We start from the raw sequence: 17,007 nt of genomic DNA, 5'->3' as shown, positions 1-17,007 counted from the left end.
AATGCAACAGATATTTCTGAAGGCAGTTTGGTTTGGTTTGCCATTCCAGTGCAGGATATTGTTTCCCTCTCTTTTGGATACGAAACTCTATTTTTCAGCATAATCTCCGTCCGATGAGAGGGCCTTACGCCTCCCTACTACGCTGACCTGTATGCCCGCATGGTACCACCTGCTGGTCCATGTCAGAGCCAACGTCTTGTAGCATCATCCACGTACTGATTCCTGTGGAGTCTATTCTTCTTTCGACCAGAGACATGGAACTCGGAAAGTGCGAGATACAGGCTGTAGGGTGAATGAGGAAGACCATTCCAGTGAAGTGTTGTGAGATCCTGTTGGATACGCAGACATGTGTGGGGTGTTGTGTTGTTATGGAGAAGGAGACAGTCGTTCACATTTTCGTGGCAACGAACACGCTGAAGTCGATCCTTCAGTTTCATGATGGCAGCAGGGTAAACTTCAGAGTGTCCACACTACGAACAGAGATGTCCAGCTCTGGAGAGAGGTGTCTGTTTGTGATCCGTCAGTCACCTCGAATGAAAATGTCCACACGTTCCAACACTGCAAGATTCACAGCCCTGTGCAACGAACCGGCACAAGGGAGATCGGTCAGGTTAGCGCGACTCTGTTGCAGAGATGACAGACGCCCTCCCAGGCCTCGGTAGACATTCTGCAAGCACTTATGAATATCTGCGATACTCTCGATTTCCACCAAATGAAACGTAATGACAGCGCTGTGCTTTGAACGCACCTGCATTACAGATGTCATTTGGAAGGCGACATATAGCGCCGCCACATATCGAAACTTCATAAAACTACAGAAGCTGAAGCGTGATATTCCAGATTCTTGATGTTTTCAACAGAAAGGGACAGAGAAAAAACTATGTTACATTACTTGTTGAACGCCCCTCGTAGAACGATGCCTTCATTTCGAATGTGTACTTTACTCCGTTGACGATGTGTAGCTTTACAGACCGGTCGTCGGAAAAGAAATTGTTTGGAACAAATGCTGCTACGTATTTATTTATTTACATACAATTGCGGTGAAACCGAATGTCGGTTTGAATAAGGCAAAAACTGCTCTTGTACCTGTTACAGGTTCTAGAAGCTACTCGTTGAAGCGTTCCACTGAAGTCGTCCATCGGACAGACAGATCTGTATGCGCGCCGGCAGAGAGGAGTGTGGACTGCGATCTGGCGATAACGAGCTGCCCCGCCGGACGTACGCGGGCCGCCTGTCCTCTGGAGGCGAACAGCCGCTGAGGCGCGCCACTTGCTGGCAGGATGGAGCGGTGCGCAGGTCGCGTCGCCCTGGTGACGGGCGCCAACTCCGGCATCGGCGCCGCCACCGCACGGGCGCTGCTCAGGAGGGGGCTCGAGGTCGTCGGCCTCGACAAGAGGATCGACAGGGTCCAGGTAATTAATTAACCAGCAGCCTCGGTACAGCATCTCAAAACTGGACAGGTTCAAAATCTGTCCCAGAAATTCTGAAACAGAAATTGCGTTGGTTTCAGTGTCATATAGAAATGAATGTGATGTATTAAGAGTAAGGTATTACTTTTTTCTGTATTTAACTTCATCACTTTTTTATGACACAATCGTAACTGGTTTTCAGCCTTCATAGGTCATCCTCAAATGCTACTTTTTTTGAGTCATCAGTCTTCTGACTTGTTTGATGCCGAGTGCCACGAATTCCTCTCCTGTGCCAAACTCATCATCTCAGAGTAGCACTTGCAACCGACGTCCTCAGTTATTTCCTGAATGTATTCCAATCTCTGTCCTCCTCTGCAGTTTGTCTCCTCTACATCTCCATCTAGTATTATGGAAGTCATTCCCTGATGTCCTAGATGTCCTATCGTCCTGTCTCTTCACCATGTGAATGTTTTCCACATATCCATTTGCTCTCCGATTCTGTGCATAAATTCGTCTTCATTGCCTTATCATTTAACCTAATTTTCAACATTCGTCCGTAGCTCCACATCTCAAATGTTTCGATTCTCTTCGGTTCCGTTTTTCCCACAGCCCATGCTTCACTACCACACAATGTTGTGCACGAAATGTACCCTCTCAGAAATTCCTTCCAGAAATTGAGGCCCTTATTGCCAGTGATAGTCTGCTTTTGAAGTCCATCTTGCCCCGTCCGACACTGGACATATTGTTGCCCAGGAAGCAGAATCCATTAACTTCATCTACTTCATGACCATCGGTCCTGATGTTAGGTTGCTCGCTGTTCTCATTTCTGCTTCTTCTCATTACTTTCGTCTTTCTTAGATTCACTCTCAATCCATATTCTGTACTCATTAGACTATTAATTCAGTTCAGCAGATCATGTAGTTCTTCTTCACTTCCACTCAAGATAGCAATGTCATCAGCAAATCTCATCATTGATATCCCTTCACCTTGAATTTTAATCCATCTCCTGAACATTTCTTTTATTTCCATCATTGCTTCTTCGATGGTACAGCAGAGGCGAAAGGCTGCATCCCTGACTTACACCCTTTTTAATCCGAGCACTTCGTTCATGGTCGTCCACTCTTATTATTCCCTCCTGGCTCTTGTACGCATTGCATATTAACCGGCTCTCCCTATAGCTTACCCCTATTTTTCTCAGAATTTCGAACATCTTGCACCATTTTATATTCTCTAAAGCTTCTTCCAGGTCTACAAATCCTATGAATGTAACTTGATTTTTCTTTAGTCTTGGTTCCATTTTCAACCAACATGTCACGATTGCCTCTCTGGTGTCTTTATCTTTTCTTAATCCATGAGCTGTTAAGGTGAATGTGCGATAATTCTAGCGCTTGTCAGCTGTTGCAGTCTTCGGAACCATGTGGATGATATTCTTCCGAAAGTCAAATGGTATGTCACCAGACTACTCATAAATCCCACACACCAAACACACCAACCTGAATAGTCGTTTTGTTCCCACTTCCGCCAAAGATTTTGGAAATTCTCCTGGAATGTTATCTATCCGTTCGGCCTTATTTCATCTTAGTTCTCCAAAGCTGTCTTGAATTCTGACTTTAATACTGGATTTCCTATCTCTTCTAAATCCACTACTGTTTCTTTTTCTATCACAACAGATACATCTTCCCCTTCATAGTGGCCTTCAATATACTCTTTCCAACTATCTACTCTCTCCTCTCCATTTGGCAGTGGAACTCCTATTGCACTCTTAATGTTACCACCCTTGCTATTAATTTCACCGTAGGCTGTTACGATTTTCCTATATGTTGAGTCAGTCCTACCGACCTTCATTTTTCTTCGATTTCTTCACATTTCTCATCCGGCCATTTTGTCTTAGATTCCCTGCGCTTCCTATTTATTTCATTCCTCAGCAACTTGAATTTCTGTATTCCTGAATTTCCCTGAACCCTGGACTTCTTATTTATTTCATTCCTCAGCAACTTGTATTTCTGTATTCCTGAATTTCCCTGAACACTTCTATACTTCCTTCTTTCACCGATCAACAGAAGTATGGTTTCTTCGGAGCTATTTTCTTTGTACCAATGTTTCCTTTCCAACTTCTCTGATGCCCCTTTTTGGAAATGTCCATACCTCTTCAACTGTACTGCCTACTGAGCTATTCCTTATTGCTATATCTACAGCCTTAGAGAACTTCGAGCGTATATTGTCGTTCCTTAGTACTTGCGTATCCCACTTCTTTGCGTATTGGTTCTTAGTGACTAAAATCTTACACTTCAGCCTACTCTTCATCATTACTACATTCTGATCTGACTTTATATCTGCTCCTGGGTACGCCATACAATCGAGTATCTGATTTCGGAATCTCTGTATGTGTATGACGTTATCTAACTGAAATGTTCCCTTATCACACAGACTTTTGCAAGTATACCTCGTCCTCTTGCGATTCTTGTACAGAATATTCACTATTACTAGCTTAAATTTATTACAGAACTGAATCAGTCTTTCTCCTCCCTCATTCCTTTTCTCAAGCCCATATTCTCCTTCCCTTAAAACTGTATTCTGGTCCCCGATTACTATTACATGTTTATCTCCCTACTCGTACTGTATTACCCGCTCAATATCCTCATATACTTCCTCCATCTCTTAATACTCAGTTTGCGAAGTCGGCGTTTACACATGAAATATCGTTGGTGTTTGTTTGCTGTCGATTCGGATAGAAACAACCCTGTCAGAGAACTGTTCACAGTAACACATTCTCCGTCCTACCTTCTATTCGTAATGAATCCTACACCCGCTAAGCCATTTGATGCCGTGCGATATTACCCTATACTCATCTGACAATAAATCCGTTTCTTCTTTCCATTTCACTTCACTGGCCTCTACTATGTCTATAACGAGCCTTAGAATTTATCTTTTCAGATTTTCTAGTTACCCGACCACGTTCAAGCTTCTGACAAACACACGTACCGACTCGTAGAACGTTATCCTTTCGTTGGTTATCTAACCTTCTTCTCATGGTCACCTCCTCTTTGGCCGTCCCCTCCCAGAGATCCGAATGGTGGACTATTCCGGAATCTTTTTCCAATGGAGAGATCATCATGAAACTTTGTTCAGTTACAGGCTATATATCTTGTGGATATACGTTATGTGTGTTTCATGCAGTGATTTCCGTTGCCTTCTGCATTGTTGATTGCGTTTACGTAAGTTTATGGACTGACTTTTTTCTGGTTCATAAACATTTGATCTTTATCTGTTATTACTTTTCTGTTGTAGTTGCATCTAATGGCACGTTCCATGACCTTGGACATTTGATATTGTTGATTCTTTCGCCCTTAGGAGCAGTTTCCTAACCCGAGGTCAAGAGAGTGCCCTGAACCTCCGTCCGCTGCACCGCCCTCTTTGACAAGGCCGTTGCCAGAATGAGGGTGACTCTTATGCCGGAAGTCCTCGGCCGCCAATGCTGGTTATTAATCAATATTTAAACAGTTTCGTGTTTCGAACTTGGGACCGAAGACGTTTTCGTTACTAATCAAAGACGATACCCCTCGACCACTTGTGCATCACCAGTGCTGCTATGGACAATACTAACGGTTATAGTAAGACCTGAAACAAGTGCTATATTTTCACTTGGTTTACTTGTGAGCTTAGTAATGTTGGTTTCATACCTATGAGCGGTATTTGATGAACAAGTACTCATCAGCGTTTCCACAAACGGTACGTTGTTTTTTGCAAAATGTAGTAACAGTTCTTGCTGCTAACAAGTGAGTCCGACTGTAGGACTGTAATACTGTAAATTCTATTGTCTGAACTTGTCATGTTCACAGAGATTCAAAACACGTTATCTAATGTCGGCAAGCAAACAGACCAAGACTTACCTTAATGTTGCGTTTGGCTTCTATATTCACATTAGTGAAATCCTTCAGTAGAGTCCAGGTTTTCTCAGTAGTGTTTACCGGAATGAAAGCGTCATCCCTCCGCGGATTCCCATTTATTTTCACGAAGCATCTTTGCTATATTTGAGTGTTTCTCGAGTGTATAGTAAGAAGTCAAACAGACCGTCTCTGAGTTGCTTCGATATCTTCCTTTAATCCGAACTTCTGGAGATCCAAAGTACTGGAGTACTACTCAAGAATGGGTCGCACACGCCCGCATCTCGTGGTCGTGCGGTAGCGTTCTCGCTTCCCACGCCCGGGTTCCCGGGTTCGATTCCCGGCGGGGTCAGGGATTTTCTCTGCCTCGTGATGGCTGGGTGTTGTGTGCTGTCCTTAGGTTAGTTAGGTTTAAGTAGTTCTAAGTTCTAGGGGACTTATGACCACAGCAGTTGAGTCCCATAGTGCTCAGAGCCATTTGAACCAATGGGTCGCACAATTATTCTATTCGCGGTCTCCTTCATATCTGAGCAAAATTTTCATCAGAAATCTTCCAATAAATTTAAATCGATAAATCGCCTTCACTACTGCCGACACTACTTGCTCGTTTCATTTCATATAGCTTTGCAATGTTACACGTAGACTTACAGAGCGTAACGGGTGTAATTTATTTTATTTTTATTTACACATCAAGTTCCGTAGGACCAAACTAAGGAGCTAATGTCCAAGGTCATGGAATGTGTCAGTACATGAAATTACAACATAAAGGTAATAACAGACAAAAATCAAACGTTTAAGAATCAGGAAAAGTCGGTCTATAAGTTTAAGTAAACGCGATCAACAATACAACAAGAACCACCTTAACTTTTCAAGAAATTCCTCGGTAGATTAGAAGGAGTGACCCATGAGGAAACTCTTCAGTTTCGATTTGAATGCGCGTGTATTACTGCTAAGATGTTTTAATTCGAGTGATAGCTTATTGAAAATGGATGTAGCAGTATACTGCACACCTTTCTGCACAAGAGTCAGGGAAGTCCGATCCAAATGCAGGTTTGATTTCTGCCGAGTATTAACTGAGTGAATGCTGCATATTCCTTGGAATAAGCTAATATTGCTAACAAGAAATGACAGTAAGGAATATATAAGCCCGACCGGTTGGCCGTGCGGTCAAACGCATGGCTTTCCGGGTGGGAAGGAGCGCCGGTGTGTGTGTGTGTGTGAAATCTTATGGGACTTAACTGCTAAGATCATCAGTCTCTAAGCTTACACACTACTTAACCTAAATTATCCTTAGGACAAACACACACATCCATGCCAGAGGGAGGACTCGAACCTGCGCCGGAACCAGCCGCACAGTCCATGACTGCAGCGCCTGAGACCGCTCGGCTAATCCCGCGCGGTGGAGCTCCGGTCCCCGGCACGAATCCACCCAGCGGATTTGTGTCGAGGTCCGGTGAGCCGGCCAGTCTGTGGATGGTTTTTAGGCAGTTTTCCATCTGCCTCGGCAAATGCGGGCTGGTTCCCCTTATTCCGCCTCAGCTACACCGTCGGCGACTGCTGCTCAAACTAGTTCTCTATGTGCGCGTACACCACCATTACTCTACCACCACGCAAACATAAGGGCTACACTCGTCTGGTGTGAGTGTTCCCTGGGGGGGGGGGGGGGGGGGGTCCAACGGGGTCCGAACCGCACAATAACCCTGGGTTCGGTGCGGGGCGGCGAAGGGGTGAAGTGGACTGCGGTAGTCGTCGTGGGGTTGTGAACCACTGCGGCTGCGGCGGGGACGGAGCCTCTCCGTCGTTTCTAGGTCCTCGATTAACATAACATAAGGAATATATATATATATATATATATATATATATATATATATATATATATATATATATATATATATATATAGACAGAGAGAGAGAGAGGGAGGCCAATGTTAAAATACCCAGACTTGTGAACAGGGGTCGACAAGAGGTTCGTGAACTTACACCACTTACTGCCCGAACCACTCGTTTCAGAGCCAAAAATATCCTTTTAAAATGGGAAGAGTTACACCAAAATATAATACCATACGACATAAGCGAATGAATATAAGCAAAGTAGACTAATTTTCGTATCGAACGATCACTCACTTCAGATACCGTTCGAATAGTAAAAATGGCAGCTTTAAGTCTCTGAACAAGATCCTGAACGTGGGGTTTCCATCACAGTTTACTAACTATCTGGACACCTAGCAATTTGAACTGCTCCGTTTCAGTAATCATATGCCCATTCTGCAAAATTAAAACGTCGGGTTTTGTTGAATTGTGTGTCAGAAAAGTAAAAACTGGGTCTTCCTGCGATTTAGTGTTAGTGCAGTTTATGACCTAAGTTCATGGCTTGTAGAAAATAAACTATGTGAAACCGTTCCAGTGTTGGACACAACATCCCTTACTACCAAGCTAGAGCCATCAGCAAACAGAAATGTTTTGAGCTACCCGTTTTACTAGATAGCATGTCATTTATATAAATATGGAACAGGAGTTGCCCCAACACTCATAAGTGGGGCACCCCCCACCTGAACGTACCCCGCTCAAACCCCACATCACAGCCATTCTCAACACTGATAATAATAACGTTTTCCTGCTTGTTGCTAAAGAAAGAGGTGAACCAAGTGTGAGCTTCTCCCCTTATTCCGTAATGGTCCAAATTCTGCAGCAATATTTTGTGATCAAGACAATCAAACGCCTTAGTTAAATAAAATAATGTGCCTAGCGTTCGAAAGCTTGAGTTTAACCCATCCAGTACGTCACAGAGAAAAGAGAATTAGCATTTTCAGTTGTTAAACGACTTCTAAAGCCGAACTGTACATTTGATAGCAAATCAATAACATTTACAAACACTGATGGCATAGAAATAAGTCTAAAATTATCTACATTATCCCTTCCTCCCTTTATCTAAAGTGGCTTTACTACTCAGTACTTTTGTGGCTCAGGAAACTGTCCATTCCTAAAGGAAAAATTACAAATATGGCTAAATACAGCGATAACATGTGCAGCACGGTTCTTTAATATTCTGCTAGACACTCCATCATAACCATGAAAGACCTTAGTGTTCAGCGATTTAATTATTGACTCAATATCCCTCTTGTCTATATCACAGAGGAGTGTTTCAGACACCAATCTGGGAAAGACATTTGTCAAGAAAATTATATGATTTTTATTTAATTCATCAGCAATTCTCAGAAAATGATTGTTAAATGCTGTACATATATCTGATTTATCAGTAACAGAAATATTTTTACTACGAAATGACTTTACATCGTCGACCTTGTGCTGCTGACCAAGCACTTGCTTCACAACCGACCATATGGTTTTAATTTTATCCTGTGAATTAGCTATTCTATTTGCATACCACATAGTTTTTGCCTTCCTAATGACATTTTTAACCACCTTACACTACTGTTTGTAATGGGCTACTGTAGCTTTATAGTGACTGCTTCTAGCATTTTGATATGAATCCCGCTTTGTTCTACATGATATCCTTATCATACCAGTCAGCCACCCGGGCAGCCTTTTACTGCTAGTACCACGTTTAGGACGTTCCAATGGAAAGCAGCTCTCAAAGAGCATGAGAAATCTGTTAAGGAATGTATCATATTTGTGATCTATTTTATCGGCACAATAAACATCCTGCCTCTCTTGTTCCTTAACGAGGTTTAAGAAACTGTCTATTGCTGTAGGATTATCTTTCCCAGATAGTTTGTAAGTATACGTGACTTTTGTTTGAGTACAAAAGCCCTTTTGTGTTAAAATTTGTGCATAATCGTCTGAAAGGCCATTCACCCTTTTACTAACAGAATGCCCATCTAGTAATGAAGAATGAATAAAAATATTGCCTATGGCTGTGCTACTGTTCCCCTGCAACGTAGTTGAAAAAAAAAAAAAAAAAAAAAAAAAAAAACGCCGCCTGCATCAGAATATACGAATTTAGGAGACTATCAACATCCTTTTTCTTGCACCATCATACACAAAATTTATATTGAAGTCACCACATGTAATTAATTTCTGGTACTTCCTACAAAGTTACCCAAAAACCCTGTCTAGCTTGAGCAGAAATAATCTGAAGCCAGAGTTAGGGGACCTAAAAACAACCACAATTTGCAGTTTAGTGTCACTAAATTCAACTGCCCCTGCACATCATTCAAATATGTGTTCAGTGTAGTGCTGTGATACGTCTATGGACTCACATGGAATACTGTTCTTTACATACATAGCCACTCCTCCACCCCGCAAGGAACTTCTTGAAAAACATCCAGCTAATCTGTGTCCTGGTAAATGAAGCCTCTGAAGTGTTAAATTATTTAAGTGGTGCTCCGATATACCAATAATCTACAAGCAGTTCTCTAATTTTGTCTCTAATACCTCTTATATTTTGAAGAAATATTCTAATTACTTCTCTACTTGGAAAAATGACGTCCTTTGAATGTAAGCCCTTAGTTAGAGGGACTTGCTTTATGTAAGTGCAGATATTTCTACTGGTGGCTGAGGACAGCGTACGGAAGAATGTTACATCTTTATTTATGTCACTGCAGTCTAAAAGTCGTAGTCATTACAAATCATATCTTTTAGTTGGTTAGTATCTCTAAGTAGATGTTGCAAAAGAAAGCAGTGAATGACCGTCTTTCCCCTCGGCAGTAAGTCGGGTGTGAAGTGCGGACGTGTGGTCGCAAAACGCTTAGTGTATACTGACAGGCATAATCCTCCTAGTGGTGCAGTATGATCATGCAGAAAGCCTCAGGTCCTAAAGTTTCTGATGTGTTTGTAGGAAGACTGTTCCACGCAGAGAAACAACAACCAGCACGCTGATGTGTGTACACATAAAGGTCTCATGCGTAAGAATGTCCGCACTTACAGATGTTACAGACTGGATAATCGCCGTGTCTTTGTCCTTCAGCACAACACTACCAATGTACCCAACAATACAGGAGTGTTTTTCTACTCATCCGCATTAACAGACACTTTTCAACATTTGTAGGAAGCTGTCATTCATCATACCAAATTGAAATGATCTCCGACTCATCCTGTAGCCTCCAACACACTCTACGAAAACACTGACCCTTACACTGCAGTGTAGTCAGCAAACAGTTGCCTTGGCAATCACATCGTTTATCCATATTTAGAGAATAAGATAGGTTCCATCACTCGTCCCTGGCATACTCCATATAATAACCTCGTCTCATTTGCCGTCTGGAACAACGTACTAGGTACTGGTCCATACTGTCGGACCTACATTAAACCACAACACAGCGCTGTGTGGCAATGTTTGGAATGCATTCTGGAAATCTAAAAAAATTGAATTTGCCTGTTGCCTTTCATCAATGGTTCGCAGGTTATCATACAAGAAAAGGACAAGTTGAATTTTTCACGAGCGGTGCATTCTACATATGCGCTGATTTGTGGACAGGAACGTTTCTCTCCAAAGGAGATTTATTATTTCGCTCCATAGCGTTACGGATCCCTTCTTTCACTCTTCTTATGCACAGGGGTCACCTGCACTTTTTTCCTCTCAGTTGAGACTTCGTTCTGGGCGACAGATTATGCAAGCTAGGTAACGGACCAGTGACAAAGAGTACTCTCTGTAACACCAAATACTGCATTCCTATCCCTAAGTTGGTTCTCTCAGCTACACCGGCACGAAGAAGTAGGAGACACGGTCTACCATTGGACGTTACTGAGGAGCAGTATATTTCACATAGTTGAACCACGTTCCACTTCATAGTGGCAGTTGTCACGGTTAGATGTCGGAGATAGCTGAAACAAGCGTTAAGCCGGCGCGCCCTCATGTTCGGATGTCCACACGCAGTGCCCCAGCAGGCCAGAGACTCACGCAGCACTGGCTACCGCCGTGTACGCGCGTCTCAGCGATCGCTCCAGGTCTGCAGCCTGACTTGGCATACCAGACCGGAATGTCCAGGTGTGGAGGCGTCTAGGGACGACTGGAATGGTAGGAATTTGGACTTTATCAATATCTCTAGTGGCAACACTTGTCATTGATTCATACTGAATTTTCTCAAATTTGATCACGAAGGCTGCCCAGCACATACTGAATATTAGTTCGCTGTTCACCCTCCTAGAGTGCGGCATGATTTTGTCTCGCCGGACTGGTTTGTGAGGCTTAGCGACGGCTTGCGCCTTAAACCAGAAATGTCAGTTAGTTCCTGTCACTGGCTACCTCTGCCAAACAACTGGACAGCTAGCAGACTCGTCCTAGAGAAACCAGCCACATATTTATCAGTGTAATTACAATTAAATATTACGATCATCGTACCAGTCTGATAATATTTGCCGATGAACAAAGTATTGGAAATGGCTCCTGTTGACGGCTTGGGCTCTGGATACCACTGTTATGAGTGGACATAATTTTCCTCATAAAACCTTTCCTGTCCCTTACAGCAATCGGTGCAATGAAAAATTTTGTCCACACACACACACACACACACACACACACACACACACACACAGACTAGTTGTCTCGATTCTCCTCATTTCTAGAAAATTATTTGATTTGAAGTCTCCTAGCCAGTCAGATTCGGGATTAGACTGTAGGTATTTTGAGTCAGCGTTTCTGGGAAGTGCTGCATCCCCTCCAAGACTCTCTCAAACAAGTGTTGTAAAACACAGGCCTCCGGCTATATGTGATGATCAACAGTGCTCCCAGTGACGAAATGATTAGAAAGTCATCACCGATATGTGTTGGTGTACTGTAATAAACGACGCTGTCGATAGTGCCACAAAGAACATGCCAGGATCTGCTTAGGGGAGCCAATGAGAAGACGTTCTGTGATCCATTTTGTTGCAGCCATATTGCCCGCCCTGTTTGTACACTATATCAGATCCTGTTGAACCCCTGCATTTGCTATATTGTGAAACTGTTTAGGAGTTGTGTCTATCACCTCCCTATGTCAGCTATACTCTTCAGTGAACTGAAATTACAATTACCGATGTCAAATCTATCATGCCTTTACAACTGCACATATGTAATTTTCTTAGGTGCATAGTAGTCTGAGCACTTCCCACTAAAGTCTGGTGACATGCTGGAATATAAGCCACAGTAACTTTACGTTCAAGCAGCACTCTCATTTATAGTTATATAGCGACAGAAAAAATTATATGTCCACACTCGCACCAGTTGGGCGTCGTTGTGCCAAATAGCAGACTCCCCCTCCCCTGCCCCCATCCCACGCCACATTGTCATTATCACATCTTTGTCGAGGAATAAAGGATGTAATTACAATTAAAAAGCTGCCACAAATTTTTTATTTTCTAGATTTCGCCACTTCCACGAAACCCTTTCGTATTTTGTATACTTGTATATCCAGCTATCACAGTGGCGTCTTACACGTTCGGACCCCCATGTTGGAGTTTGTGTTAGCGGATTTCAGCCGTATATCATGTTTAAACCAATAACTATCGTACACCTAACACCCAGATCATACAAATTTCTTGCCCAAGACATCATTCTGAGTCCAATATACTACAGTACCTCTATTCGGCGTTAATTTCCAAGAGCCGAGTAAATGGGTAGAGACACGTTTGCACACCATAATGTTAACGTAAAATTGTTCGATATTTAATTTTCTATTGCTAAAAACTGCACCAGTTCAACACTTTCGAGGCGGAACACCTCGAGACGGAACTGATTTTGCTGGCAAAAATAAGTTTTGGTTCAAATGGCTCTGAGAACTACGGGACTTAACATCTTAGGTCATCGCTAGCGAAGAATTTAGATCTACTTAAACCTAACTAACCTAAGGACATCACACACGTCCATGCCCGAGGCAGGATTCGAACCTGCGACCGCAGCAGTGGCGCGGTTCCGGACTGAAGCGCCTAGAACCGCTCGGGCACCTCGGGCAGCGATAAGTTTTGTTTCGGAAAAAAAAGAACCTGTTACAGCGCCATATAAAGATTTTGTTTGTTACATGTGCGAGAATACAATTACTTCGATCAATATTGAAATTATACGAAGCATACTGTACGCTGGGTTCTTTTTTTTTCGTAACAAACTAATTTTTGCCTGCTGCATCAGACCTGTCTCGGCGTGTACCGCCTCCAAAGTGTTAAACAGGTGCAGTGTTTCGCAAGGGAAAGTGTGCTTAGAGCCGATACCAAACACTTTTGCGATAACATTATTGTATGCAAACATTTCTCTAGCGGTTTACATGGCCCTTGAAAATTAACCCCGAATGGACGCACTGTAGTATACAGTACTTGCAATGATGTCTTAGTTGAGAAACTTGTGTGATCTGGGTGTTGGGTCGACGATTGTTATGCGTTTGACCATGATATAAGGTTCAAATGCACTAACACGAACTTCAACATGGCGGTCCGAATACATAACACGCCACTGTGTTGGTTTGATTTACAAGTATCAAAAGATCAAAAGTACGAAACGGTTTCATGGAAGTGGCGAAGACGAGGAAATATGAGGTTTATTCAAATGAAACTGATCTGTGCGTCTACCTTTGCCTTACACGTGAGGTGGCACCGTATAACTGCGGGTATGGTGGTGCCATCTATTGGTAGAGAGATTGACGCGTGGTCACCGTTTGATGTTGCATAGTGCCAGCGTGGTTGCTCGCCAAAGAGAAGGTGGTCACAAACATTATCGTCCACTACCGAAATGTATCGACAAATGAAGGCTGTGTAAGATGAGTCGTTCAAGTGTCGTGGAACGGTGCAAATGATTCGTTGAGTGGCGCGAGTCACTGGAAGACGATGCCCGTCTTGGACAGGCTCACCGTGTAATCACACCGGAAACGGTTGCGGAAGTGAATGCTTTGTTCTGGGACAACTGCAGAATCACCGTGGACGAGCTCTATCAGTCACAGGGTATTAGCGTGGGCACCGCCCACAGCATAATGCATCATCACTTGATGTTTCCAAAAATCAGTGCGCAGTGGGTTCCCCACCAAGTGACCGTCGAACAGCGCAGTACTGGAATGGCGCTGTCTTTGAGTCATCTGTAACGTTAGCAATATACGAAATACGGCTTTCTTTCGCGTATTATCACAGGTGACGAAACATGGTGTCACGATTTTGAACCGGAAAGCGTCAGAGCAAGCACCTCCAAAGAAATCAAAGGCCGTGAACAACAGTTCTGGTAAGGTCATAATGTCCTTATGTGACCAGAAGGGCTTACTGCTTGTCGAGTTCCTGGAACAGCGAACCACCATCAATGCCCAGCATTATCAAGACACTTTATAGAACCTTAGACGAAACATTTAGTCGAACGCCGAAGCATGTTTTCCAATGGCGTTTATCCTCCAGCATGATAATGCCCGCCCACACACGGCCAACGCGGTGAAGACGACATTGCAGCAGTTTCGGTGGGAAACGCTAGATCCTCCTCCTTACAGTCCCGACCTTTCACGGTGTGGTTTTCATGTGTCTGGACCTCTAAAACAAGCTATTCGCGGACATCGATTCGCAACGAACGACGAAATACGTGACTGGGTCCAGGCCTGGATCCGACAGCTTCTTCAAGGATGTAATCGAAAGGGATAAATGTGCCAATAGTTTTGGCGACTATTTTTGAGTATGTTTGCTGTGTATAACTACATTTTTGAGTTAATAAAATCGTTACCGTTTCTTTACACAAGTGACCGGGTTTCATTTGAATGCCCCTTATGAAAAAGGTACGAGGACTTATTTAATTGTAACTAGACCCTTTATTCCACAAAAGGTATGTGATAACGACGATGTGGCGAAGGGACGGGGGGGGGGGGGGGGGAGGTGGGGGGCGCTTGCTACTCTGCTGTGCAGTGCGAAATGACAGCAAGCTGGTGCGAGTGTGAACATCAAATAATTTTTTCTGATGTCCACATTAGCACCACACATGTACACATGTAAACTACAATCACAGATGTGTATGTTTTAGAGTGTAAGAGTACTGTGGTCAGTGTTCCGACATGACCAACGAAAGTAACTAAGGGAGATATAGAACTGATCCGGAAAAATTCGATTTAAGTGCTTTGATTGCCATAAAGGGGATGAAAGGTTTCATGTGGAAAATTATTTCGACTCATAAGAATTGTATAGCCAAAGCCGACAGCAGGAGTCATTTCCAATACTTTGTTCATTGTCAAATGTCATTGTAATATTTAATTGTAATTACACTGATAAATATGAGGCTGGTCTCTTAGGACGACTCTGCCTGTATTCTGGGTGTTGGCAGAGGTAGCCGGTGGTCAGAATGAATTGACATTTCTGGATTCAGGTGCAAATCATCGCTAAGCCTCATGAACCAGTCATGTGGGGTAAACCGTGTCGCCCTCTAGGTGGGTGAATAACCAACTAGTACTCAGTATGTGTTGGGCAGCATTCATGATCGTATTCATTGTATTATCCCACTTTTATGTTCATATTTGAGAAGATTCAATATCAATCACTAACAAGTGGCGGTGGTGGTATTGATAAATTCCAAATTTCTGCCTTTCCAATCGTCCCCAGACGCCACCACAGCCGGGCATTTCTGTGTGATAGGTCTAGTCAGGCTGCTGACATGGCGCGGTCGCTGAGACGTGAGTACACGGCGGCAACCAGTGCTGCGCGGTTTCTGGCCTGGGGCGCTGCATGTGGACTTCCCGAAGTGAGAGCGTCGGATTTACTACTGTTCCAGCGATCTCCGAGACCTAACTGTGGTAACTACTACTGCAGAATGGAACACGGTTTAACTATGTGATATATACTGCTCCTCAGTAGCGTCCAGTGGACTCTGTCTTGCAGTGGAAAGATGGTATTCGTTGTTGTTACTGTCCTGCCACATGGTAGACCATTCCTGCTCCTTCTTCATTTCGCTGTATTCTGAGAAAACCAACTTAGGGATTATATAGTGCTTCAAAAACCCAACCACATCATCAAATTCCCGATTGAAAAATTTATTGTTCCTGATAGTGGTATTACGAGCATACATACCGATTGAACCCCTCCACACATTGTTTAAGGTCGTAGCACGCAATTCAGCAGAAATTTTAAATTTTCAGCTACCTCCAGTGTAGTGGATTTCCTACCAAATGACCCAACTGTCCCAGTATCCACCAACAGGAGGCAAGGGAAGAAAACTCTAGGAGAGTTTGGAAACCGGGCACTTATGTGGTCGAATCGCACCAAATGTAGCATTCCTAGTATCCGCCAATTGGGTACAAGGTAAAACTGGCAGCACATGAATGGTATTGATTTAATTAATTAGTAAATCAATCCAGTAGAGTAAGGGAATACTTCCAAGAAATCCACAGTTGGGTGTTTTCCGGGTATCCATTAGTCTTTTCAGGAGAAAGAAGGGATTAGTGCGGTACACAACACACACTAACAACTCCGTCTCAAATGCTTTTCTTCCATCTGTTACCAGTTTCCCTAGCTATGGAAGTGCCAGGACAAGTAGATATAGCGACCACCAGCGCCAGGTAGGTGTGGGGGCCATCGAGGGATGGATGAGATGGGGTTGGGGGAGGACATCTTGGTCTGCGTGTGCTTGCATATTTTAGTTCACACAAACAGAAAGTAATTATTTGAAATAAATGCTGTGGGAGAGAGAGGGGGGGGGGAGGAGGGAGAGAGAGGCAAGAAATGAGTCTGGTATCAATTTTGAAAGGGATGCCACTGCCTGATTCTTTGTTTGCAAAGGATTAGTGCGGTCTCACAGTTGCGACGGTTCCTGACTTGTGGCACGCACTGTGCAG

The 17,007-nt window shown here is 43.4% G+C and overlaps 1 protein-coding gene across 1 annotated transcript in view; it reads left to right on the top strand.

The window, feature by feature from the left end:
* The first annotated feature begins 1,280 nt into the window (after nt 1–1,280).
* LOC126455742 (dehydrogenase/reductase SDR family member 11-like) overlaps nt 1,281–17,007 on the top strand; it is a 164,511-nt gene continuing 148,784 nt past the window's right edge. The window contains exons 1-2 of the mRNA XM_050091510.1: nt 1,281–1,412; nt 12,204–12,210. Of these exons, the coding sequence (XP_049947467.1) occupies nt 1,281–1,412; nt 12,204–12,210 (139 nt within the window). The remainder of the gene's footprint in view (nt 1,413–12,203; nt 12,211–17,007) is intronic.

The sequence above is a fragment of the Schistocerca serialis genome, chromosome 2 (assembly GCF_023864345.2).
Source record: "Schistocerca serialis cubense isolate TAMUIC-IGC-003099 chromosome 2, iqSchSeri2.2, whole genome shotgun sequence".
In the NCBI taxonomy this organism is placed as follows: domain Eukaryota; kingdom Metazoa; phylum Arthropoda; class Insecta; order Orthoptera; family Acrididae; genus Schistocerca; species Schistocerca serialis.
The sequence above is the reverse complement of the archived record's forward strand: the minus strand, read 5'-3'. Positions and strand labels throughout refer to the sequence as shown.